The sequence below is a fragment of the Oncorhynchus tshawytscha genome, linkage group LG06 (assembly GCF_018296145.1).
Source record: "Oncorhynchus tshawytscha isolate Ot180627B linkage group LG06, Otsh_v2.0, whole genome shotgun sequence".
NCBI lineage: Eukaryota > Metazoa > Chordata > Actinopteri > Salmoniformes > Salmonidae > Oncorhynchus > Oncorhynchus tshawytscha.
In genome coordinates this window covers 41,828,698-41,856,224 of record NC_056434.1, presented here as the reverse complement: position 1 = coordinate 41,856,224, position 27,527 = coordinate 41,828,698, and the positions used below count along the sequence as shown (strand labels likewise).

The 27,527-nt window shown below is 48.0% G+C and overlaps 1 protein-coding gene across 2 annotated transcripts in view; it reads right to left on the bottom strand.

Annotated features, from left to right (window-relative positions):
- Window positions 1-27,527, bottom strand: part of srgap1a (SLIT-ROBO Rho GTPase activating protein 1a) — a 164,651-nt gene that overhangs the window by 4,570 nt on the left and 132,554 nt on the right. For both annotated transcript variants that reach the window (XM_024423866.2, XM_024423867.2), the window contains exons 19-20: window positions 10,884-11,064; window positions 9,005-9,148 (exon numbers count right to left, since the gene is read on the bottom strand). In XM_024423866.2, coding sequence (XP_024279634.1) covers window positions 9,005-9,148; window positions 10,884-11,064 — 325 coding nt within the window. The remainder of the gene's footprint in view (window positions 1-9,004; window positions 9,149-10,883; window positions 11,065-27,527) is intronic.

Genomic DNA, 27,527 nt, shown 5'->3' with positions numbered 1-27,527 from the left:
TGTCTGAATTTAGTGTTCAGATGTAAACCTATATGGCAGTCCCAAAGTGCTCCGAGTAGCTTGTTCAGAGCCCAGGTATAGTGAGGGCTGGCAGGGCTTACGCTGCAGCACTGAGAGGCCTGCAGGCTGGGTCATTATCAGCACCTCCAGCGACAGCAGGCCCCCTGCCTGGGAGAAGGTACAGCTGGCTCAGCATTAGAGCTGTCCTCCATCTGAACCTGGCTGTCTCAACACACCCTCCTGAACATAGATATGCATTGCACAAGCATTTCGCTACACTCGCATTAACATCTGCTAACCATGTGTATGTTACAAATAAAATTTGATTTGATTTGACACGCGCACACACACGTCATTTCTACCGGGGCTCTAAAAAGACACTGCTCTGATCCGCATATTTATAACACCCAGCCAGCCTAGCAGGAGACAGCAAAGTGTGTGTGTGAGTCATAATGTTATATCACACAACCTGATCAGCACTAAACACTGCAGGCTGGCTTGTTGTAGTATCCAAACTGATGTCGTTACAAGACCATAGTAGTTGGCAAGACAGCACAAAACAGATGTGGGACCAGGCTAGCTGCACATCACTTCCTGTCTCATATCAGTGTTGTGACAAAACCTTTATCTCCATGAAATGTCATTCATGAGTCTAGCAGCTATTCATTCCTTAATCATCCCTCCCAGGCTTTTCAGAGTGTTTCAAGTCCCAGTCTAATTCCTGCCTAATGAACACTGTCTCAGCCACCGTCATTAAGAGCCTGAGGGAGAGGGACCTTCATCATTGAGCTAAATATGGGCCATGATGTGTTCTGATACAGTATGGAGGACTGGCTGGGGGTTGGGAGAGGAGTGTGTTACTGCAGGGGGTAAACAAGTGCAGGGACTCATCATGACCAGTAGGGGGGAGTAAAATCACAACTTAATCTATGAACAGGCTTATAAGAAGGAAGATAACTGCTACAGTACAACCCATAGACAGTCATTGTGTACTTTTAAACCTTATTATGCACTAGCTATTCATCCAAGATTCTACAGTAAATGATATGCATTCCTGTCTATCAACACAATACAGAGACAACGGTTCACTGATATGACGGCATTCCTTCCCATCTTATTGATGATGTCATACAAATGCAAACCAGATAATACAATAATGTCTGGCTGACTGACTACAATTCTATGCTGTAATTAATACAGTTGTATAACAGAAATTATGTACATTGCCTGATGACATACCAGGCACTTCAGGGCTTTTGACTAGCAAGTGAGTGCATTGTTGTTGATCGCAAACAGTGGGAGTAGATATCTAAATAAAGCCAAAGATATGAATGATTCAACAGTGCCAAGCCATGTCTGCACAGAACAGTGGAGAGAGCGAAAGAGAGGGGAGCGAGAGAGAGAGGGGAGCAAGAGAGAGAGAGGGGAGCAAGAGAGAGAGAGAGGGAGCGAGAGAGAGAGAGGGGAGCGAGAGAGAGAGAGGGGAGCGAGAGAGAGAGAGGGGAGCGAGAGAGAGAGAGGGGAGCGAGAGAGATAGAGGGGAGCGAGAGAGAGAGAGGGAGCGAGAGAGAGAGGGGAGCGAGAGAGAGAGGGGAGCGAGAGCGAGAGGGGAGCGAGAGCGAGAGGAGAGCGAGGAGAGCGAGAGGGGAGCGAGAGGGGAGCGAGAGAGGAGAGCGAGAGAGGAGAGCGAGAACGAGAGAGGAGGAGAGCGGGGAGCGAGAGAGAGAACGAGAGAAGAGCGAGGAGCGAGAGAAGAGCGAGGAGCGAGAGAAGAGCGAGGAGCGAGCGAGAGAAGAGCGAGGAGCGAGAGAAGAGCGAGGAGCGAGCGAGAGAAGAGCGAGGAGCGAGAGAAGAGCGAGGAGCGAGCGAGAGAAAGAGCGAGGAGCGAGAGAAGAGCGAGGGGAAGAGCGGAGAAGAGCGAGAGAAGAGCGAGAGAAGAGCGAGAGAAGAGAGAGGAGCGAGAGAAGAGAGAGGAGCGAGAGAAGAGAGAGAGCGAGAGAAGAGAGAGGAGCGAGAGAAGAGAGAGGAGCGAGAGAAGAGAGAGGAGCGAGAGAGGAGCGAGAGAAGAGAGAGAGAGAGAGAGGAGCGAGAGAGAGAGAGCGAGAGAGGAGAGAGAGGAGCGAGAGAGAGAGAGCGAGAGAGAGGAGAGAGAGGGAGCGAGAGAGAGGAGCGAGAGAGAGAGAGAGAGAGGAGCGAGAGAGAGAGAGAGAGAGGAGCGAGAGAGAGAGAGAGAGAGCGAGAGAGAGAGAGAGGAGCGAGAGAGAGGAGCGAGAGAGAGAGAGAGAGCGAGAGAGAGAGAGGAGCGAGAGAGAGAGAGAGGGAGCGAGATAAGAGAGAGGGGAGCGAGAGAGAAGCGAGAGGAGAGAGAGAGGAGAGAGGGGAGCGAGAGAAGCGAGAGAGAGAGAGGGAGCGAGAGAGAGAGGGGAGCAAGAGAGAGAGGGGAGCGAGAGAGAGAGGGGAGCGAGAGAGAGAGAGGAGAGAGGGGAGCGAGAGAGAAGCGAGAGAGAGAGGGGAGCGAGAGGAGCGAGAGAAGAGAGAGAAAGAGAGAGGAGAGAGGGGAGAGAGGGGAGCGAGAGAGAAGCGAGAGGAGAGAGAGAGGAGAGAGGGAAGAGCGAGGAGCGAGAGAAGAGCGAGCGAGAGAAGAGCGAGGAGCGAGAGAAGAGCGAGAGAAGAGCGAGGAGCGAGCGAGAGAAGAGCGAGGAGCGAGCGAGAGAAAGAGCGAGGAGCGAGAGAAGAGCGAGGAAGAGCGAGAGAAGAGCGAGAGAAGAGCGAGAGAAGAGCGAGAGAAGAGCGAGAGAAGAGCGAGAGAGGAGAAAGAGAGCGAGAGAGAAGAGAGAGGAGCGAGAGAAGAGAGAGGAGCGAGAGAAGAGAGAGGAGCGAGAGAAGAGAGAGGAGCGAGAGAAGAGAGAGGAGAGAGAGAGGAGCGAGAGAGAGAGAGGCGAGAGAAGAGAGAGAGGAGCGAGAGAGAGAGAGGCGAGAGAGAGAGAGAGGAGCGAGAGAGAGGAGCGAGAGAGAGAGAGAGAAGAGGAGCGAGAGAGAGGAGCGAGAGAGAGAGAGAGGAGCGAGAGAGAGAGAGGGAGCGAGAGAGAGAGAGCGAGAGAGAGGAGCGAGAGAGAGAGAGGAGCGAGAGAGAGAGAGAGGAGCGAGAGAGAGAGAGAGCGAGATAGGAGAGAGGGGAGCGAGAGAGAAGCGAGAGGGAGAGAGAGAGGAGAGAGGGGAGCGAGAGAAGCGAGAGAGAGGGAGCGAGAGAGAGAGGGGGAGCGAGAGAGAGAGGGAGCGAGAGAGAGAGAGGAGAGAGGGGAGCGAGAGAGAAGCGAGAGAGAGAGGGGAGCGAGAGGAGCGAGAGAAGAGAGAGAGAAGAGAGAGGAGAGAGGGGAGAGAGGGAGCGAGAGAGAAGCGAGAGGAGAGAGAGAGGAGAGAGGGGAGCGAGAGAGAAGCGAGAGAGAGAGGGGAGCGAGAGGAGCGAGAGAAGAGAGAGAAAGAGAGAGGAGAGAGGGGAGAGAGGGGAGCGAGAGAGAGAGGAGAGAGGGGAGCGAGAGAGAAGCGAGAGGAGAGAGAGAGGAGAGAGGGGAGCGAGAGGAGAGAGGGGAGCGAGAGAAGAGAGAGGAGCGAGAGAAGAGAGAGGAGCGAGAGAAGAGAGAGGAGCGAGAGAAGAGAGAGGAGCGAGAGAAGAGAGAGGAGCGAGAGAAGAGAGAGGAGAGCGAGAGAAGAGAGAGGAGCGAGAGAAGAGCGAGAGAAGAGCGAGAGAGAGAGAGAGAGGCGAGAGAGAGAGAAGCGAGAGAGAGAGGAGCGAGAGAGAGAGAGAGAGAGAGAGAGAGGAGAGAGAGAGGAGCGAGAGAGAGGAGCGAGAGAGAGGAGCGAGAGAGAGAGAGAGAGAGAGAGAGGAGGAGAGGGGAGAGAGAGAGAAGCGAGAGAGAGAGGAGAGAGGGGAGCGAGAGGAGCGAGAGGAGAGAAAGAGAGAGGAGAGAGGGGAGAGAGGGAGAGAGAGAAGCGAGAGGAGAGAGGGGAGCGAGAGAGAGAGGAGAGAGGGGAGCGAGAGGAGCGAGAGAGGAGAGAGAGGAGAGAGGGGAGCGAGAGAAAAGCGAGAGGGAGAGGGGAGCGAGAGAGAGAGAGGAGAGAGGGGAGCGAGAGAGAGAGAGAGGAGAGAGGGGAGCGAGAGAGAAGAGAGAGAGAGGAGAGAGGGGAGCGAGAGAGAAGAGAGAGGAGAGAGGGGAGCGAGAGAGAGAGGGGAGCGAGAGGAGCGAGAGAAGAGAGAGAAAGAGAGAGGGGAGCGAGAGAGAGAGAGAGAAAAAGAGAGGGGGCGAGAGAGAGAGAGAAAGAGAGAGAAAGAGAGAGGGGAGCGAGAGAGAGAGAAAGAGAGGGGAGCGAGAGAGAGAAAGAAAGAGAGAGGGAGCGAGAGAGAGAAAGAGAAAGAGAGAGGGGAGCGAGAGAGAGAAAGAGAGGGGAGCGAGAGAGAGAGCGAGAGAGAGAGGAGGAGAGCGAGAGAGAGCGAGAGAGAGAGGGGAGCGAGAGAGAGAGAGAGAGAGGAGAGAGAGAGGGAGAGAGAGGAGCGAGAGAGAGAGAGAGAGCGAGAGAGAAGAGAGAGGAGAGAGGGGAGAGAGAGAGAGAGGGGAGCGAGAGAGAGAGAGGGAGCGAGAGGAGCGAGAGAAGAGAGAGAAAGAGAGAGGGGAGCGAGAGAGAGAGAAAAAGAGGGAGCGAGAGAGAGAGAAAGAGAGAGAAAGAGAGGGAGCGAGAGAGAGAAAGAGAGGGGAGCGAGAGAGAGAAAGAAAGAGAGAGGGGAGCGAGAGAGAGAAAGAAAGAGAGAGGGGAGCGAGAGAGAGAGAAAGAGAGGAGCGAGAAAGAGAGAGGGGAGCGAGAGAGAGAGAGAAAGAGAGGGGAGCGAGAGAGAGGAGCGAGAGAGGGATAGAGGGAGCGAGAGAGAGGAGCGAGAGAGATAGGGGAGCGAGAGAGAGATAGGGGAGCGAGAGAGAGGAGCGAGAGAGAGCGAGAAAGAGATAGGGGAGAGAGAGGAGCGAGAGAAAGAGAGAGGGAGCGAGAGGAGCGAGAGAAGAGAGAAAGAGAGAGGGGAGCGAGAGAGAGAGAGAGAAAGAGAGAGGGAGCGAGAGAGAGAGAGAAAGAGAGAGGGAGCGAGAGAGAGAGAAAGAGAGAGAAAGAGAGAGAGAGAAAGAGAGGGAGCGAGAGAGAGAAAGAAAGAGAGAGGGGAGCGAGAGGAGCGAGAGAAGAGAGAGAAAGAGAGAGGGGAACGAGAGAGAGAGAGAAAAGAGAGAGGGGAGCGAGAGAGAGAGAGAAAGAGAGAGGGGAGCGAGAGAGAGAGAGAAAGAGAGAGAAAGAGAGAGGGGAGCGAGAGAGAGAGAAAGAGAGGGGAGCGAGAGAGAGAGAGAAAGAAAGAGAGAGGGGAGCGAGAGAGAGAAAGAAAGAGAGAGGGGAGCGAGAGAAAGAAAGAGAGAGGGGAGCGAGAGAGAGAAGAGAAAGAAAGAGGAGGGGAGCGAGAGAGAGAGAAAGAGAGGGGAGCGAGAAAGAGAGAGGGAGCGAGAGAGAGGAGCGAGAGAGGGATAGGGGAGCGAGAGAGAGGAGCGAGAGAGAGATAGGGAGCGAGAGAGAGGAGCGAGAGAGAGATAGGGGAGCGAGAGAGAGGAGCGAGAGAGCGAGAAAGAGATAGGGGAGAGAGAGGAGCGAGAGAAAGAGAGAGGGGAGCGAGAGAGAGAGAAAGAGAGAGGGGAGCGAGAGAGAGAGAGAAAGAGAGAGGGAGCGAGAGAGAGAGAGAAAGAGAGAGGGGAGCGAGAGAGAGAGAGAAAGAGCGAGAGAGAGAGAAAGAGCGAGGGGAGCGAGAGAGAGAGAGAAAGAGCGAGAGAGAGGAGAGAGAAAGAGAGAGGGAGCGAGAGAAAGAGAGAGGGGAGAGCGAGAGAAAGAGAGAATAGGGAGCGGAATAGGATAGGGAGCGAGAGATAGGGGAGCGAGAGAGAGATAGGGAGCGAGAGAGAGAGATAGGGGAGCGAGAGAGAGAGATAGGGGAGCGAGAGAGAGAGATAGGGAGCGAGAGAGAGAGATAGGGAGCGAGAGAGAGAGATAGGGAGCGAGAGAGAGAGATAGGGAGCGAGAGAGAGAGATAGGGAGCGAGAGAGAGAGATAGGGGAGCGAGAGAGAGAGATAGGGAGCGAGAGAGAGATAGGGGAGCGAGAGAGAGATAGGGAGAGAGATAGGGGAGAGAGATAGGGAGCGAGAGAGAGATAGGGGAGCGAGAGAGAGATAGGGGAGAGAGATAGGGGAGCGAGAGAGAGGAGCGAGAGAGAGGAGCGAGAGAGGAGCGAGAGAGAGGAGCGAGAGAGAGGAGCGAGAGAGAGGAGCGAGAGAGAGGAGAGATAGGGGAGCGAGAGAGAGATAGGGGAGCGAGAGAGAGATAGGGAGCGAGAGAGAGATAGGGAGCGAGAGAGAGATAGGGGAGCGAGAGAGAGATAGGGAGAGAGATAGGGGAGAGAGATAGGGGAGCGAGAGAGAGGAGCGAGAGAGGAGCGAGAGAGAGGAGCGAGAGAGAGGAGCGAGATAGGGAGCGAGAGAGAGATAGGGAGCGAGAGAGAGATAGGGGAGCGAGAGAGATAGGGAGCAAGAGAGAGATAGGGGAGCGAGAGAGAGATAGGGGAGCGAGAGAGAGGAGCGAGAGAGAGGAGCGAGAGAGAGCGAGAAAGAGATAGGGAGAGAGAGGAGCGAGAGAGAGATAGGGAGCGAGAGAGAGGAGCGAGAGAGAGATAGGGAGCGAGAGAGAGGAGCGAGAGAGAGATAGGGGAGCGAGAGAGAGATAGGGAGCGAGAGAGAGAGGGGAGCGAGAGAGAGAGATAGGGGAGCGAGAGAGAGGAGCGAGAGAGAGCGAGAAAGAGATAGGGGAGAGAGAGGAGCGAGAGAGAGATAGGGAGCGAGAGAGAGGAGCGAGAGAGAGATAGGGGAGCGAGAGAGAGGAGCGAGAGAGAGATAGGGGAGCGAGAGAGAGATAGGGGAGCGAGAGAGAGATAGGGAGCGAGAGAGAGATAGGGAGCGAGAGAGAGGAGCGAGAGAGAGGAGCGAGAGAGAGCGAGAAAGAGATAGGGGAGAGAGAGGAGCGAGAGAGAGATAGGGAGCGAGAGAGGAGCGAGAGAGAGATAGGGGAGCGAGAGAGAGGAGCGAGAGAGAGCGAGAAAGAGATAGGGGAGAGAGAGGAGCGAGAGAAAGTGAGAGGGGAGCGAGAGAGAGAGAGAAAGAGAGGGGGAGCGAGAGAGAAAGAGCGAGGGGAGCGAGAGAGAGATAAAGAGAGAGGGAGCGAGAGAGAGAGAAAGAGCGAGGGGAGCGAGAGAGAGAGAGAAAGAGCGAGAGAGAGGAGAGAGAGAAAGAGAGAGGGGAGCGAGAGAAAGAGAGAGGGGAGCGAGAGAAAGAGAGGGGAGCGCGAGAGAAAGAGAGGGGAGCGAGAGAGAAAGAGAGGGATAGGGGAGCGGGATAGGGGAGCGAGAGAGAGAGATAGGGGAGCGAGAGAGAGAGATAGGGGAGCGAGAGAGAGAGATAGGGAGCGAGAGAGAGAGATAGGGGAGCGAGAGAGAGAGATAGGGGAGCGAGAGAGAGAGAGAGGAGCGAGAGAGAGATAGGGGAGCGAGAGAGATAGGGGAGCGAGAGAGAGATAGGGGAGCGAGAGAAGAGAGAGAGAGAGGAGCGAGAGAAGAGAGAGAGAGGAGCGAGAGAAGAGAGAGAGGAAATGGAGGGCTGCCAGGAGCGAGGGAGGGGATAACAACTTGGACACGGCATGGGAATTGGGAGTGGAGCGGGGGTTGAAGAGACAGGAAATGACTATGGAACATGATTGGAGAAGGTGACTGAGGCTCAATCTGCAGAATGGAACACATAGCTAGGATACTACAAAACACAGTATGATTCATCAACATTCTCTCCAGCAGAGAGACAAGTGAGCAAGCCCTTTAATAAAACAGTATCTTAACTTGCATTTGGGCAGATGCCAGTGGTATATTCTCCAAGGTCGCCTACACCGCCACACAAACTAGAATTCAGCAATGAATGGAAGATAAAAATAGGAAATACTAACACTCTCCCAGAAGCCAACATAGTCCCTGCCAAAAGGATACACCAGGAGAGTGAGTGTGTACCAGCCCTGGACTGGTCTGAGAATGACCAAGCACCACCATTCAAAAAAAAACTTCTAATGTATTTACAACATACTCCCTAAAGCCGACTCATTTGAAAACTGAAATGACCCACTGACTGGGACAACTCATTAACGAGAACTCTATTGGCCATTACGCTGAGAGAGTAGGTGGGAGCAGGACAGGACAGGGAAACAGGGCCCGTAATTCAAACATTCTCTTAGTGGAGTAGGAGTGCTGATCTAGAATCAGGTCCCTCTGTCCACATAATATCTCTCTAAAAAAGGCAAGCTCTACTTTCCTAGACCGTTTGTGAATACGGACCCAGGTTTCGAAGTGTGGGAGCATCTGGTCATTCTGATCTAGACGCAATGACTTACTCCAATAACCCCTCAGTCGTAACCAGATGTAAAGCCAGGAATGCAGAACGTCTTTTCCTTCATTGGAACTCATAGATTCATTTTTTACATTTTATGTGCCACTTTTGCCTTTTAAACTCTAGTTGCCCACAAGCAGTACAGTGGAGTCAGAAGAGGGTGTGGTGGTGCTGGTGGTAGTCCGAGCCAGAGCCCTGGCAGACAGACTGTCCCCATCAGTCAGGCAGTTATTGGCTTGGCCATCTTTCATTAGCTAAATGCTTGAGAGGATACCACAGTGAGACGTCAAGGTGTGCTGGGTGGGGGGGTCACACAAGGGTTGCCATCCCCGGTAGGCTAGTGTGTGTGTGGCAGGTGGGCAAGCAGCATAAAAAGTTTTTAAATATTTTGCAACAGAAAAGAGAAATGCACGTCCAAGTAGCTCCCCCTCCCATGTTTAATTCTGTCTTCTTCCGTTGAATAAATACACCCTCACTACACGAGGTAGAGGTCAGATGTGGTCGAACTCGCCTGCCAATGTAGGCGTCAGGGATCTTGGTGTCTGTAGGGGAGCCCATGTCTTTGCCTGAACACATGTCTTTGTCCTCAGCTCCATGACCGCTGCTGGCCTCACTGTCAGCCTTCTGACTTAGTGTGTCTGAGAAATTATCGTCCCTGTAACACACACACACACAAAAGACAAAAAAAATATTTTTCCCCCCCCTTTTTTTTTATGCAAAAAAAGCTTAGAAGTGGAAAGCTTTTGACCACAGTGCATTCAGTTAATAATAATAATAATAAAACCCATTTGGCAGACACTTTCATCCGAAGCCACTTAACCCTGGCGTTACAAGTGCCACGCTCTATCCAACTGAGCTACAAAAGGAGCTCAGTCAATCATACCTAACTAGCCTCTCCTCCAGGTTCATGTTGACTCATAGGCTTGCATCTATTAGCATGCCATTAGTCATGGTGTGTCCAGGACTGCCAGGCAGCTTGACCAGTGCCAGCTGTCTGGTTTATCTCAGTGGGCTGCCTGTGTGACTGAGCGGAGCTGAGCGCTAGCTGCAGACACTGCAATTGGTGCCCGTTCCTGTCAGGTGGCAGCAATCAGACCTGCTTACTAGCCACAGAGTCTGGTGGAGGGGTGACTAATGGACTGGCTGATAAACCACGCACACTGCAGTGCACGTATCACAAGAAGGATGACCCTGGCCCAGCCATCTGATACGCAAAGCTATATCTTACTGTATTTCAACCAAGTGCTCAGACAGTACACACCATGCTGTGAATTTGCTCAGTCGTGCCTTAGAGTTCCCCAGGCCCCACAGCGCAGCTCTGAAAGAGGATACCCTGGCTGCTAAACAGAGACAGAGAAAGGGCGAGATATCTCCCAGACATCACTTTATTCTGGGCCCTTTGATGGGGCCGTGTGTCTCGGAGCCCTCTAGTACATTATGCCATGTTACGGGACACATGGCAGTAAGTTCTCTGGGCCGTTCCATTAACTAAGAAAACAGCCATCAGAGGGACAGCTGGAAAAGGACCCGCAGCACTGAGGGAGGAGGGGCCATCTGACCATCTTGACCTCTTAATGAGGATTTAGATCCATCCCATTAGGCAGCGACTGTTGCTGGGGAGGAGGGATGGTTCCCGGGGCGGAGGGACGGTTCCCAGGGGAGGAGAGGTGCTCCAGGTGGGGATGAGGATGACAGACGGGGTAGTTAAGGACCCCTAGAGGACACCCGGGAAAGACGGACGGAGGCCTGCAGCCCAGGGCCCTGCTTTACACAGCCCCAGAGCCTTGGCCAAGGCCCCTCAAAGTCAGTGTCAGGGAGGACTTGACCACCAAGATGGGGACAGTGCAGTGAGTAATCCAGAGAGAGAACATTAAATATGGACGGGTGACGGCACTTTCACTATGAAAAAGGACCCTAAATGGGATTAAGGGAGGTTGGGTTTCCTCTGTTTTAAGAGTAAAAATACAATACAAAATGCAGTACAACGTGATTGATTTATTAACTGATTGGTCAGTTATGCAGGAGGGCGGTTATACTGCTGTACTGAGGAGTCCTCCTCAAGAATGTAGACACATTTACTGCATGCAAGAGTCGCTAATCGACAGTCTAACATATTGGTAAGGGAATAGGAGTCTAGACTTCAAGGATGGTGTCATATCGTAATGTTGTGCAACTACAAATCCTGCCCCACTAACAATTCCTGTGCAAAACTGCTTGTCTGGATTGTACCGTCTTTGGAAAAATAATAAGATTTAATTCAACATATTGTCATGTCACCAGATTGACGGATAATACCAGTCCATTGATGTCTGAAATGGAATAAGAACATGAGCGTAACATACTGTATGTGATAGTAGCTCTAGAAGCTGTGCGTTTGGCTGCATACTCACATGTCCTGCACCACAATGTACTGGTGAGGCACCAGGCCGTCGATGCCGTTGTGCCGTCCCTCCCACCAGTCGTCTGATGCCCGCTGGTACAGCAGCAGGGAGGCACCCTTCTTGAAGGACAGCTCGCGGGCCGAGCGTCCCACGTAGTCAAACTTGGCGATCGCTTCGATGGGCTCACTTTCTGCAGGAGACGAGGAGGAGCAGCACACGATCAGGGGTGTCAAACTAACGGCTGATAAAGTACCAGGGAACTTTGTCATCACGGAGATTGTCGATCACTCTGGCAATTATACACTGAGTGTACAAAACCATGTCACTTGTTAAATCCACTTCAAATCAGTGTTAATGAAGGGGAGGAGACAGGTTAAATAATCATTTTTAAGCCTTGAGACATGGGTGACAAAATACTTCAGTGCCTTTGAATGGGGTATGGTAGTATTTATTTATTTAACCTTTATTTAACTAAGCAAGTCAGTTAAGAACTAATTCTTATTTACAATGACGGCCTACCCCGGCCAAACCTGGACGACGCTGGGCCAATTGTGCGCCGCCCTATGGGATTCAAACTAGGGACTGTAGTGACGCCTCTTGAACTGAGATGTAGTGCCTCAGACCTCTGTGCCACTCGGGAGCCCATGCATGCATGCGAGCTCAGTCAGGACAAGAGTGCTGCTTGAGACTGAAATCCCTGGGCATGTGCCCGACTTTGAATACCAAAGACAAGATGCAGAGATGACAAGACATTCATCAGAGCATCTCCTTACTAGACAAAGACAGACAGCGCAGCGTTTTGAGTGTGTCAAGAACTGCAATGCTGCTGGGTTTTTCACACTCAAAAGCTTTATGTGTGTATGTCAGGAAAGGTCCACCACCCGAAGCACATCCAGCCAATCTTGACACAACTGTGGGAAGCATTGGAGTCAACATGGGCCAGAATCCCTGTAGAATGCTTTTCACCCCTTTCAGAGTCCACACTCTGACCAATTGAGGCTGTTCTGAGGGCAAAAGGGATATGTTTTGTACAGTGTATGTGTTTGTACAGTGTATGTCAGTATTATGTAGTATGTATGTCACAGTTATGCATGTCTGAATTATGTCACAAATTGGTATGGTATTGTTGATCTATGATTGAAGGTAGCAGTCAGTTAGCCTATTTTAGTCAGTGTCAATAACAACCGAGCTAAACACAGAGGAGCCAGGACAACAGGCCCTGAACAGGGATATTTATAGTGCTTAGTGCAGGGACATCTACTCTACTCAGTACTGAGGTTAAACTACTACACACCAGAGTACGTATCCAAACTACAAGCTATCACACATATCTATGGAGATTTGGCATGGGATGTCCAAGATGTCAATTTTAAGGTCAACAATAGAAACACTGTCATCAAATAAAATACAGAACGAGCTCTTTTTTGGTGGCATTCTCTGGTACATTCTGTGTAGATTCCATCCGAAATACACAGCTAAATGATTGAATACTTTAACGACTTTACCACTTTAAAATCAGCTGTGACTTTGACTAGCGGTAAAATGTATCTATAATCTATAATCAATAGCCTAACTATTAAATGTGCCTGGCTTTATTAATCCTCCTTATATGGTGACTCGTTTCAGGAAACTAAGAGTATGTCAGGCATCACTACTTCACAGAAGAGCCATTTGAACGTAAACTTTTTAAAACATTTTTAATCAAAATGCATTTTTTGGCAGAAATGCCTTCTGGAACATGTGAACTTTCATGTGCCTTAATAACAAACATATATGCCATCTGTAAATATGAATAAAATTGTTAAATTACGAGCCTAGGTGTTTTAGCCACAGAAAAAGCGAGTAACCTTCCCGCTAGCCATGATTGGCTGAGATAATGAGTGGGCTGGACATGCCGAGAGATGAGTTTGGATTGGTCTGCCATGTAGCACGCTTCTGTCTATTTGAGCTAGTCAGTATATGTAGGTAATCCTGTCTAATGCCGTTTTTTTTTTCAATATTGCGTAGTAGAACTGCATAAGTGTTGCTCTCTACTTTCTGGTGGACCGAGTTTTGAAATCAGTGGAATTAGAATATAATAGCTAAAGAGATGGAGAAAACACCTGTCTCCGGATTAAATCTTCAAAATAAGGGCAACCATGGCATCCATGACAGAGGTCCATCTAGCTACATTTTCAGTTATTACACGTTTCTAATTTTCTCAGAAAGTCGTTTTCATTTCAAGTTAAAAGGGTACTGTTAGCTAGCTAACGTTACGTGTATGATCTGTGTAGTAATATCATTTGTATTTCAGAACCATTTGCTTTGTTAGTTATAGCCTAATGTTAGCTAGATAACATTAAACCAGGTTGGTTAGCTACCTGAAAATTCATGCAGGGTAGTAACGTCATGAGTTGGGATTATGGTTAATTGTTTAGCTAGCTAGCTACATGTCTTAACAAAAGACTCCAATATGCAAGTATCCATTTCAATAGAATGTTCACTGCGACAGCTGTTGATAGACCTAACTGGTAAATTCGCTCTGGCGTAGAATTACTGACGAATTTACAAACGCTCAACACCTGTTGAATACAGCCGGTGTCAGTAAGCTTTGGCAAAAATTTTTTTTATAAATTGTTGCCAGGAGCACAGTTGCAGTCACCAAAGCTCTGGATAACATAAAAACAGCCTAACCAGCTCGGCTAGGGCAAGTAAAATGGTCAGAGTGAGATGTTCTCTCATTTATGTCTGGAAGTAGCTAGCAAGCTAGCCAATTAGCTTGGGTGATTGACTTTTTTAGGACCGAATGCTCGGATCAACCCTTAAAGAGATGGGTGGGGCTAAAGCTTAAGAGGGTGTGAACGATGCCGAATGAGTGTAGACAAAGAGCTCCTCACTAGATACCAAAACATTCAAAGGCCATTTTCTCAAAAGTGAGGATACAAGTTGATCAACTTTTAAAGCAGAATTACTTTCCCATTACTCCTCAACTGTAGTGTATGACATACCATTTTCTACCTGTCTCTACTTTTATCCAATGTAAAAAAAACATTTCAAATTTTGCTACATAAGACCGAATCAAGCCGGTCGGGCACATATCTACAGAAATAAGACATCCTGTAACGCTCGTCGGAAGAAGTGGACCAAAGTGCAGCGTGGTCATGATTCTTTATTAAATCCTAACGCCAAACAAAACAACAAAAGAACAATGAACGTCACGTTCCGTAGGCTACGCAGAGCTAACAAAAAACATCCCACAACCTAAAGTGGCAAAACAGGCTGCCTATAAGTATGATTCCCAATCAGAGACAACGATAAACAGCTGTCCCTGATTGAGAACCATACCCGGCCAAAACATAGAAACACAAAACATAGAAATAAAGAACATAGAATACCCACCCAAATCACACCCTGACCAAAATAAATAGAGACATAAAAAGGGTGTGACGCATCCTGCTTCTGTTGCCTATATACGTATTTGTTTAATATTCCGAAAGCACCAAGCCTCACGCAACCACAACATGTAGGATAAACCATTAAAAAAATTAGGCTGTTTTTTAATCTTTACTATGCTGTAATGAAGGCGTCACACTTGTTTTTCTTCGTTTGAACAACCTCTCTGGTATTACTTATAATTGATTTAGTGTTGTTTACACTGTTCCAAATTGTGAGGAACTACTATTACATTTATAATAAATTATTAATCTCCTTATTGTTATTACTATAATGACCATCATTATAATAATAAGTAACATCATCATCATTAGTAGGCTTAGTATAAAGCAGCCTTGTGTAACCACCGTCGAGCTGTAGGCTTAAGAGCGCATCCTGTTTAGTCTTACTTAGGCCTGTTGTAATACTTATATAGGCTACTGTATCAATCATTCATTGATGCATTCTTGTCATTACACAGAATACGAGTCATTCCTAATTTAAAAAACAACTGAGCATTTTAGTTGTAAAATTAAATAAAGCGTCCCTTGAATAATTAGCGTAATAAATCGTTCCATTTCAGCAATTGTATTCACCAATGCATGCAGCAGTTTTTAGTGTTTGCTGTAAGAAAGGCGGTACAAAAAATACACACAAAAAAACAACCTTACAATTGACTATCTGGTACACTTATTTATTTTGGGTTGTTTACATTGTTCCAAACAGGCAGAAAAACAGCACCTGTTTGGGACACATAATATGCATGCAGAGCTTGCTCCTTACCACCCCTTCTTTATCTCCAGCATTTTCCACAATTAGTCAAATTTATTCCGCAGATTTGACTTCCCCTTTAACGCATGAGCAACCAGTTCCCATTTTGAGTTTGTGTCAAGTCCTCTGCATTCCATTTTGTGGTCACATGTGTTATGGTGTTTGGAGTTTGTTATAACTCATTTATTGGTGTGTTTATGATATGCTATAGGTCAGGCCTTCTTGGTCACATGCATGCGATGCATACGTGTCACGTAAAGAGTTAAGGGAAGAGGGAATGTTTTCAGTCAGAAACGGCCAATTATGTTGCAGCTTCAGCAACACACAGACAGTGTAATAAACACTGTTGATGTTCTGTGGTGGTCGCTGTAGCAGGGAGGAGAGAGAGACAATGGGTGTTACACAGTCACTCGCTGTCATTCTTCTTTTTTACACAGCCTGGCACAATCAAATGAATTGCAGTCGGGCTCCCTCTAGTCATTTATGTGTCTTATTTAATCAATCAGTGCGCTTAAAGCATCAGACAAGTTCAGTGCATGTAGTTGATTAAAACACATAGGATTTGTCTATATATGGAAAAATACACATTAAAAGAATTTCGACTCACGGGTAACCACAATTATTATTATTATTTTTTGTCGGGGACAGATCTAGATTCAAGTCATATTTACAGTTTTACTGCACGTTTTGAATTGTTCTTCGAATTCTGTATTTTATAGTCTCCGCTGCTATAAAGAAACAAATGTGATACTTTGTCATTTGTTTATTGTGGCAAAAACCTAAGAAAAAGGTTGTATTCTGTCAAGTGAACATGGATTCCCTGTTGAGAATTATAGAACTGCAGGAAAATGTATTTTAAAATATACAGGGGGAGGATCCCCGGACCCCCCGCCAGATTGTGCGCCACCATTTTTATACAAAGTCAAGCTCCCATGAAGACATACAGGTATGATTGAAGAACGAAGCAGGCGCTAAACACGGGCTTTGCTACACAGAAAACAAACAGTTCACTATTCCATTGTCAACACTTTAATTGAATCATTAGGCCAATATCAATATCTTTAATAATGTCATAAACAGTGCCCTCCACAATTATTGGGACAGCGAAGCATTTTTTATTATTTTGTCTCTCTGCTCCAAAAGTCTGGATTTGAAATGAAACTACATGGAGGAGGTTAAAGTGCAGACTTCCCACTTTAATTGAGGGTATTTTCATCCATATTCAGTGGACAGTTTAGAAATTACAGCACTTTTTGTACATAACCACCCCAAATATTACAGGACCAAACGTATTGGTCTGATTTATGTATGATTTATGAATAGCAAAGGAGTTTTCTAGCCCATTACCTGCAATTCTATACTTATTGTCATATCTATTCATGTCATATTTGAGTGATTCAAACATTACAACAATCTATGGGCTAAAGAACCTAGCTAAAAATGTTGGCTGACATTGGCTAGTTGATCTGGACATTTCTTACAAGTTATAAATATCTCTCGAAGGTATGCAATGACTAGCATGACAAGAGGAACTGATGATGTACTACCCAATTTCGAAATTGCACCTTGTGCATTCTACTATTACAACTTTCAAGAGTAAGTTGAAAGCCGGACTGAGTTTAAGGCACCACGTGTACCCTGCCCACAGTTTGGGAACCATTAAACAAGTCAACACAAGCTGTTCGTCGTCAATCAAATAGCAAATAGACTATGCCCCCCAACTCCAAGTCTGTCGAAAGGCATATAAAACACTGGTTAATTTTTTTAAATAAAAAAGCCACAAAACAATACTTTTGTGGATATCAACTCATCTTTACCACTTACAAGGTACATGTAAATTCCCCTCACAGAAAACAATGAAGAAGCATCGTGGTCTCCCTCCTCCGTGAAAAGAAATTAGACCGCAGCCAACCACAACGCAAAAACATAACAGAGGTAGCCTACCGAGAGGCGGGACTGACCTCTCCTATCAATAAATCACTAGAAGATGCATACAGTGGGGCAAAAATAGTATTTAGTCAGCCACCAATTGTGCAAGTTCTTCAACTTAAAAAGATGAGAGAGGCCTGTAATTTTCATCATAGGTACACTTCAACTATGACAGACAAAAGGAGAGAAAAAAAATCCAGAAAATCACATTGTAGGATTTTTAATGAATTTATTTGCAAATTATGGTGGAAAATAAGTATTGGAATGGGCTACAAGACCGTCGCCAAGCAGCTTGGTGAGAAGGTGACAACAGTTGGTGCGATTAGTCGCATATGGAAGAAACACAAAAGAACTGTCAATCTCCCTCGGCCTGGGGCTCCATGCAAGATCTCACCTCGTGGAGTTGCAAGATTCATGAGAATGGTGAGGAATCAGCCCAGAACTACACGAGAGGATCTTGTCAATGATCAAGGCAGCTGGGAAAATAGTCACCAAGAAAACAATTGGTAACACACTACGCCTTGATGGACTGAAATCCTGCAGCACCCGCAAGGTCCCCCTGCCCAAGAAAGCACATATACATGCCGTCTGAAGTTTGCCAATAAACATGCGAATGATTCAGACAACTGGGTGAAAGTGTTGTGGTCAGATGAGACCAAAATGAGCTCTTTGGCATCAATTCAACTCGCCGTGTTTGGAGGAGGAGGAATGCTGCCTATGACCCCAAGAACACCATCCCCACCGTCAAACATGGAGGTGGAAACATTATGCTTTGGGGGTGTTTTTCTTCTAAGGGGACAGGACAACTTCACCGCATCAAAGGGACGATGGACGGGGCCATGTACCGTCAAATCTTGGGTGAGAACCTCAGCCAGGGCATTGAAAATGGGTCGTGGATGGGTATTCCAGCATGACAATGACCCAAAACACATGGCCAAGGCAACAAAGGAATGGCTCAAGAAGAAGCAAATTAAGGTCCTGGTGTGGCCTGGCCAGTCTCCAGACCTTAATCCCATAGAAAATCTGTAGAGGGAGCTGAATGTTCGAGTTGCCAAACGTCAGCCTCGCAACCTCAATGACTTGGAGAAGATCTGCAAAGAGGAGTGGGACAAAATCCCTCCTGAGATGTGTGCAAACCTGGTGGACAACTACAAGAAATGTCTGACCTCTGTGATTGCCAAAAAGGGTTTTGCCACCAAGTACTAAGTCATGTTTTGCAGAGGGGTCAAATACTTATTTCCCTCATTAAAATGCTAATTAATTTATAAAAATGTTAACATGCGTTTTTCTGTTTTTTTTTCTTTTATTCTGTCTCTCACTGTTCAAATAAACCTACCATTAAAATTATAGACTGATCATTTCTTTGTCAGTGGGCAAACATACAAAATCAGCAGGGGATCAAATACTTTTTTTCCCTCACTGTATCTGAGGACAGCGCCCAGCACACAAATGCATAACAAATCATTTTCAACCAGGGAGTTGCGACACGAAAGTCAGAAATAGCGATATAACACACTGCTCAAAAAAATTAAGGGAACACTTAAACAACACAATGTAACGCCAAGTCAATCACACTTCTGTGAAACCAAACTGTCCACTTAGGAAGCAACACTGATTGACAATAAATGTCACATGCTGTTGTGCAAATGGAATAGACAACAGGTGGAAATTATAGGCAATTAGCAAGACACCCCCAATAAAGGAGTGGTTCTGCAGGTGGTGACCACAGACCAATTCTCAGTTCCTATGCTTCCTGGCTGATGTTTTGATCACTTTTGAATGCTGGCGGTGCTTTCACTCTAGTGGTAGCATGAGACGGAGTCTACAACCCACACAAGTGGCTCAGGTAATGCAGCTCATCCAGGATGGCACATCAATGCGAGCTGTGGCAAGAAGGTTTGCTGTGTGTCAGTGTAGTGTCCAGAGCATGGAGGCGCTACCTGGAGACAGGCCAGTACATCAGGAGACGTGGAGGAGGCCGTAGGAGGGCAACAACCCAGCAGCAGGACCGCTACCTCCGCCTTTGTGCAAGGAGGAGCAGGATAAGCACTGCCAGAGCCCTGCAAAATGACATCCAGCAGGCCACAAATGTGCATGTGTCTGCTCAAACGGTCAGAAACAGACTCCATGAGGGTGGTATGAGGGCCCGACGTCCACAGGTGGGGGTTGTGCTTACAGCCCAACACCGTGCAGGACGTTTGGCATTTGCCAGAGAACACCAAGATTGGCAAATTCGCCACTGGCACCCTGTGCTCTTCACAGATGAAAGCAGGTTCACACTGACCACGTGACAGACGTGACAGTCTGGAGACGCCGTGGAGAACGTTCTCCTGCCTTCAACATCCTCCAGCATGACCGGTTTGGCGGTGGGTCAGTCATGGTGTGGGGTGGCATTTCTTTGGGGGGCCGCACAGCCCTCCATGTGCTCGCCAGAGGTAGCCTGACTGCCATTAGGTACCGAGATGAGATCCTCAGACCACTTGTGAGACCATATGCTGGTGCGGTTGGCCCTGGGTTCCTCCTAATGCAAGACAATGCTAGACCTCATGTGGCTGGAGTGTCAGCAGTTCCTGCAAGAGGAAGGCATTGATGCTATGGACTGGCGTGCCCGTTCCCCAGACCTGAATCCAATTGAGCACATCTGGGACATCATGTCTCGCTCCATCCACCAACGCTACGTTGCACCACAGCCATTTCAGTTAAACTCACAGACATTATTTTAACAGTTTTAGAAACTTTAGAGTGTTTTCTATCCAAATGTATATGCATATCCTAGCTTCTGGGCATGAGTAGCAGGCAGTTTACTTTGGGCACGCTTTTCATCCGGGCGTCAAAACACCTCCCCCTATACCAAAGAAGTTAATAAAGTGGAGAAACACTGGTATGGAAAACACTGCTCCTCTTAGGAGACCCATGTTAAACTCCCGACTAATGACAACACAGCAAAGAAACAAACGAAGCCAAAAATAGCTCATATTCTTTTATCCCCCCTCTAATTAAGTAATGCCATCCACCATCCACCCCCCAGAACATCCAACCACCAGAACCTATTAAACCAGACAGTGGGTCCCTGGACACCGACATTCACTTTTGCTGCTCCTCTGCACAGCTTCATCAATAGGAAGAATGTCACTGGAGAAGCACCATAGAGCTGAGATAGCAGGAACCTGAGCATGTGTGAAAAGACACCATGATATTCTTTTAACAGGAACAACTTAGTACCATTCCCTGGTGAGCATCCTGGGGAGGGAAGCAGTGGAGCAAGGACAGTGATTCCACATGTATCTCAGTTCTCTCCCCCTCTCCCTCCTGGGGAATGACAGGAGGGAGAGGTGTTGTGGAGTCAATGAGATGTGACAAGCAGGAATTTAGTCTGTCTGATTTAATAAAAGGTGACAGCTCTGAGATCAATACAGGACGTCTCTCTCTCTCCATAGGTACATGTGTGTATGTGAGAGAGGGTGGGTGTTAAGTTTCACATTTTTATTGTCACAAGCACTAGTACAGTGAAATGCCCTTCTTGCCCTTTCCCAACAATGCAGTAATCAATATCATAGTCAATGGGAGTGGGAGAGAGGGTGTGTGAGAAAGAGAGAGCGAGGGGTGTGGGGGGGGAGAGAAAGGGAGAAGTTGTGGGGGGAGAAAGAGAGGGTGTGGGAGGGAGGGAGAGAAAGAGAGTGAGGGAGGGGGTAAGGGTGGGAGTGAGGGAGAGGGTGAGGGGTGTGGGGGGGGAGGGAGGGGGGGGTGAGAGAGAGAGAGAGAGAGGGTGTGAGTGAGAGAGAGGGTGTGGGAGAGAGAGAGAAAGAGAGAGAGGGTGGGGAGAGAGAGAGAGAGAGAGAGAGGGTGTGGGAGAGAGAGAGAGAGGGGGTGGGAGAGAGGGGTGTGGGAGAGAGAGAGAGAGGGTGTGGGAGAGAGAGAGAGAGAGAGAGAGGGTGTGGGAGAGAGAGAGAGAGAGGGTGTGGGAGAGAGAGAGAGAGAGGGTGGGAGAGAGAGAGAGAGGGTGTGGGAGAGAGAGAGAGAGAGAGAGAGAGGTGGGGAGAGAGAGAGAGAGAGAGAGAGAGAGAGAGAGGGGTGGGAGAGAGAGAGAGAGAGAGAGAGAGAGAGGGTGTGGGAGAGAGAGAGAGAGGGTGTGGGAGAGAGAGAGAGAGAGAGAGAGAGGAGGGGAGAGAGAGAGAGAGAGGAGAGGGAGAGAGAGAGAGAGAGAGATGGTGTGGAGGGAGAGAGAGAGAGATGGTGGGAGGGAGGGAGAGAGATGGTGTGGGAGGGAGAGAGGGAGATGGTGCTGGGAGGGAGGGAGGGAGGGAGGGAGGGAGGGAGGGAGGGAGGGAGGGAGGGTGTTAGAGAGAGAGCGAGAGAGCTGTGTGCAAGTGAAAAACTTAAAGAACATTGATAACAGGGAGGAGGCCTGCTGAAACATTGATTACAGGGAGGAGGCCTGCTGAAACATTGATAACAGGGAGGAGGCCTGCTGAAACATTGATAACAGGGAGGAGGCCTGCTGAAACATTGATAACAGGGAGGAGGCCTGCTGAAACATTGATAACAGGGAGTAGGCCTGCTGAAACATTGATAACAGGGAGTAGGCCTGCTGAAACATTGATAACAGGGAGTAGGCCTGCTGAAACATTGATAAGAGTGAGTAGGCCTGCTGAAACATTGATAAGAGTGAGTAGGCCTGCTGAAACATTGATAAGAGTGAGTAGGCCTGCTGAAACATTGATAAGAGTGAGTAGGCCTGCTGAAACATTGATAAATCAAATCAAATCAAATTTTATTTGTCACATACACATGGTTAGCAGATGTTAATGCGAGTGTAGCGAAATGCTTGTGCTTCTAGTTCCGACAATGCAGTAATAACGAGCAAGTAATCTAACTAACAATTCCAAAAAAAAAAAACTACTGTCTTATACACAGTGTAAGGGGGTAAAGAATATGTACATAAGGATATATGAATGAGTGATGGTACAGAGCAGCATAGGCAAGATACAGTAGATGATATCGAGTACAGTATATACATATGAGATAAGTATGTAAACCAAGTGGCATAGTTAAAGTGGCTAGTGATACATGTATTACATAAGGATGCAGTCGATGATATAGAGTACAGTATCAACGTATGCATATGAGATGAACAATGTAGGGTAAGTAACATTATATAAGGTAGCATTGTTTAAAGTGGCTAGTGATATATTTACATAATTTCCCATCAATTCCCATGATTAAAGTGGCTGGAGTAGAGTCAGTGTCATTGACAGTGTGTTGGCAGTAGCCACTCAATGTTAGTGGTGGCTGTTTAACAGTCTGATGGCCTTGAGATAGAAGCTGTTTTTCAGTCTCTCGGTCCCAGCTTTGATGCACCTGTACTGACCTCGCCTTCTGGATGACAGCGGGGTGAACAGGCAGTGGCTCGGGTGGTTGATGTCCTTGATGATCTTTATGGCCTTCCTGTAGCATCGGGTGGTGTAGGTGTCCTGGAGGGCAGGTAGTTTGCCCCCGGTGATGCGTTGTGCAGACCTCACTACCCTCTGGAGAGCCTTACGGTTGAGGGCGGTGCAGTTGCCATACCAGGCGGTGATACAGCCCGCCAGGATGCTCTCGATTGTGCATCTGTAGAAGTTTGTGAGTGCTTTTGGTGACAAGCCGAATTTCTTCAGCCTCCTGAGGTTGAAGAGGCGCTGCTGCGCCTTCCTCACGATGCTGTCTGTGTGAGTGGACCAATTCAGTTTGTCTGTGATGTGTATGCCGAGGAACTTAAAACTTGCTACCCTCTCCACTACTGTTCCATCGATGTGGATGGGGGTGTTCCCTCTGCTGTTTCCTGAAGTCCACAATCATCTCCTTAGTTTTGTTGACGTTGAGTGTGAGGTTATTTTCCTGACACCACACTCCGAGGGCCCTCACCTCCTCCCTGTAGGCCGTCTCGTCGTTGTTGGTAATCAAGCCTACCACTGTTGTGTCGTCCGCAAACTTGATGATTGAGTTGGAGGCGTGCATGGCCACGCAGTCGTGGGTGAACAGGGAGTACAGGAGGGGGCTCAGAACGCACCCTTGTGGGGCCCCAGTGTTGAGGATCAGCGGGGAGGAGATGTTGTTGCCTACCCTCACCACCTGGGGGCGGCCCGTCAGGAAGTCCAGTACCCAGTTGCACAGGGCGGGGTCGAGACCCAGGGTCTCGAGCTTGATGACGAGCTTGGAGGGTACTATGGTGTTGAATGCCGAGCTGTAGTCGATGAACAGCATTCTCACATAGGTATTCCTCTTGTCCAGATGGGTTAGGGCAGTGTGCAGTGTGGTTGAGATTGCATCGTCTGTGGACCTATTTGGGCGGTAAGCAAATTGGAGTGGGTCAAGGGTGTCAGGTAGGGTGGAGGTGATATGGTCCTTGACTAGTCTCTCAAAGCACTTCATGATGACGGATGTGAGTGCTACGGGCGGTAGTCGTTTAGCTCAGTTACCTTAGCTTTCTTGGGAACAGGAACAATGGTGGCCCTCTTGAAGCATGTGGGAACAGCAGACTGGTATAGGGATTGGTTGAATATGTCCGTAAACACACCGGCCAGCTGGTCTGCGCATGCTCTGAGGGCGCGGCTGGGGATGCCGTCTGGGCCTGCAGCCTTGCGAGGGTTAACACGTTTAAATGTCTTACTCACTTCGGCTGCAGTGAAGGAGAGACCGCATGATTCCGTTGCAGGCCGTGTCAGTGGCACTGTATTGTCCTCAAAGCGGGCAAAAAAGTTATTTAGTCTGCCTGGGAGCAAGACATCCTGGTCCGTGACTGGGCTGGGTTTCTTCCTGTAGTCCGTGATTGATTGTAGACCCTGCCACATACCTCTTGTGTCTGAGCCGTTGAATTGAGATTCTACTTTGTCTCTGTACTGGCGCTTAGCTTGTTTGATAGCCTTGCGGAGGGAATAGCTGCACTGTTTGTATTCAGTCATGTTACCAGACACCTTGCCCTGATTAAAAGCAGTGGTTCGTGCCTTCAGTTTCACACGAATGCTGCCATCAATCCACGGTTTCTGGTTAGGGAATGTTTTAATCGTTGCTATGGGAACGACATCTTCAACGCACGTTCTAATGAACTCGCACACCGTATCAGCGTATTCGTCAATGTTGTTGTCTGACGCAATACGAAACATCTCCCAGTCCACGTGATGGAAGCAGTCTTGGAGTGTGGAGTCAGCTTGGTCGGACCAGCGTTGGACAGACCTCAGCGTGGGAGCTTCTTGTTTTAGTTTCTGTCTGTAGGCAGGGATCAACAAAATGGAGTCGTGGTCAGCTTTTCCGAAAGGGGGCGGGGCAGGGCCTTATATGCGTCGCGGAAGTTAGAGTAACAATGATCCAGGGTCTTTCCACCCCTGGTTGCGCAATCAATATGCTGATAAAATTTAGGGAGTCTTGTTTTCAGATTAGCCTTGTTAAAATCCCCAGCTACAATGAATGCAGCCTCCGGATAAATCGTTTCCAGTTTGCAGAGAGTTAAATAAAGTTCGTTCAGAGCCATCGATGTGTCTGCTTGGGGGGATATATACGGCTGTGATTATAATCGAAGAGAATTCTCTTGGTAGATAATGCGGTCTACATTTGATTGTGAGGAATTCTAAATCAGGTGAACAGAAGGATTTGAGTTCCTGTATGTTTCCTTCATCACACCATGTCACGTTGGCCATAAGGCATACGCCCCCGCCCGTCTTCTTACCAGAGAGATGTTTGTTTCTGTCGGCGCGATGCGTGGAGAAACCCGCTGGCTGCACCGCTCGGATTGCGTCTCTCCAGTTAGCCATGTTTCCGTGAAGCAGAGAACGTTACAGTCTCTGATGTCCCTCTGGAATGCTACCCTTGCTCGGATTTCATCAACCTTGTTGTCAAGAGACTGGACATTGGCAAGAAGAATGCTGGGGAGTGGTGCACGATGTGCCCGTCTCCGGAGTCTGACCAGAAGACCGCTTAGTTTCGAGTGAGTAGGACTGCTGAAACATTGATAAGAGTGAGTAGGCCTGCTGAAACATTGATAAGAGTGAGTAGGCCTGCTGAAACATTGATAAGAGTGAGTAGGCCTGCTGAAACATTGATAAGAGTGAGTAGGCCTGCTGAAACATTGATAAGAGTGAGAAGGCCTGCTGAAACATTGATAAGAGTGAGTAGGCCTGCTGAAACATTGATAAGAGTGAGAAGGCCTGCTGAAACATTGATAAGAGTGAGTAGGACTGCTGAAACTTTGATAATTGATCATGTTTTATTTATTTATTTAACCTTTATTTAACCAGGTAAGCTAGTTGAGAACAAGTTCTCATTTGCAACCGCGACCTGCGACCTGGCCAAGATAAATCGTAGCAATTCGACACGTACAAAAACACAGAGTTACACATGGAATAAACAAAACATAGTCAATAATACAGTAGAACAAAAGAAAACAAAAAGTCTATATACAGTGAGGTAAGTTAGGAAATAAATAGGCCATGGTGGCGAAATAATTACAATATAGCAATTAAACACGGGAATGGTAGATCGGCAGAAGATGAATGTGCAGGTAGAGATACTGGGGTGCAAAGGAGCAAAATAAATAAATAAATACCAGTATGGGAATGAGGTAGGTAGATAGATGGGCTGTTTACAGATGGGCTATGGACAGGTGCAGTGATCTGTAAGCTGCTCTGACAGCTGGTGCTTAAAGCTAGTGAGGGAGATGCGAGTCTCCAGCTTCAGAGATTTTTGCAATTCGTTCCAGTCATGGGCAGCAGAGAACTGGAAGGAAAGACGACCAAATGAGGAATTGGCTTTGAGGGTGACCAGTGAGATATACCTGCTGGAGCACGTGCTACGAGTGGGTGCTGCTATGGTGACCAGTGAGCTGAGATAAGGCGGGGCTTTACCTAGCAGAGACTTGTAGATAACCTGTAGCCAGTGGATTTGGCGACGAGAATGAAGCGAGGGCCAGCCAACGAGAGCGTACAGGTCGCAATGATGGGTAGTGTATGGGGCTTTGGTGACAAAACGGACGGCACTGTAAAAAACTGCATCCAATTTGCTGAGTAGAGTGTTGGAGGCTATTTTATCGATGACATCACCGAAGTCGAGGATCGGTAGGATGGTTAGTTTTACGAGGGTATGTTTGGCAGCATGAGTGAAGGATGCTTTGCTGCGATATAGGAAGCCGATTCTAGATTTAATTTTGGATTGGAGATGCTTAATGTGGGTCTAGAAGGAGAGTTTACAGTCGCACCAGACACCCAGGTATTTGTAGTTGTCCAGAGCCGTCCAGAGTAGTGATGCTGGACGGGCGAGTAGGTGCGGGCAGTGTTCGGTTGAATAGCATGCATTTAGTTTTACTTGCATTTAAGAGCAGTTGGAGGCCACGGAAGGAGAGTTGTATGGCATTGAAGCTCGTCTGGAGGTTAGTTAACACAGTGTCCAAGGAGGGGCCAGAAGTATACAGAATGGTGTCGTCTGCGTAGAGGTGGATCAGAGAATCACCAGTAGCAAGAGCAACATCATTGATGTATACAGAAGAGAGTCAGCCTGATAATTGAACCCTGTGGCACACCCATAGAGACTGTCAGAGGTCCAGACAACAGTCCCTCCGATTTGACACACTGAACTCTATCAGAGAGGTAAACCAGGCGAGGCAATCATTTGAGAAACCAAGGCTATAGAGTCTGCCAATAAGAATGTTGTGATTGACAGAGTCGAAAGCCTTGGCCAGGTCGAGACGACACCTGCGAGGGTAAAAAAAAAAAAAACACGCCCTGTTAAGAACTCTTTTTAAAATGTTATATATATATATATATATATATATATTGCCTTTCAATATTGACTGCACAGTAATGTCTCTTATCCATGGCGGTAATGATGTCGTTTAGAACCTTGAGCGTGGCTGAGGTGCACCCATGACCAGCTCTGAAAACAGATTGCATAGCGGGGAAGGTATGGTGGGATTCGAAATGGTCAGTAATCTGTTTGTTAACTTGGCTTTCAAAGACCTTAGAAAGACAGGGTAGGATAGATATAGGTCTGTAGCAGTTTGGGTCTAGAGTGTCACCCCTTTTGAAGAGGGGGATGACCGCAGCAGCTTTCCAATCTTTGGGAATCTCAGACGATACGAAAGAGAGGTTGAACAGGCTAGTAATAGAGATTTGTAAGGGTCCAGATTTTGCAGCTCTTTCAGAACATCAGCTATCTGGATTTGGGTAAAGGAGAAATGGTGGGGGCTTTAGCGGGTTGCTGTGGAGGGTGCCGGGCAGTTGACCGGGGTGGGGGTAGCCAAGTGGAAAGCATGGCCAGCCGTAGAGAAATACTTATTGAAATTCTCAATTATAGTGGATTTATCGGTGGTGTTTCCTAGCCTCAGAGCAGTGGGCAGCTGGGAGGAGGTGCTCTTATTCTCCATGGACTTTACAGTGTCCCAGAACTTTTTTGAGTTAGTACTACAGGATGCAAATTTCTGTTTGAAAAAGTTTGCCGTAGCTTTTCTAACTGCCTGTGTATATTTGTTCCTAACTTCTCTGAAAAGTTGCATATCATGGGGGATATTCGATAATAATG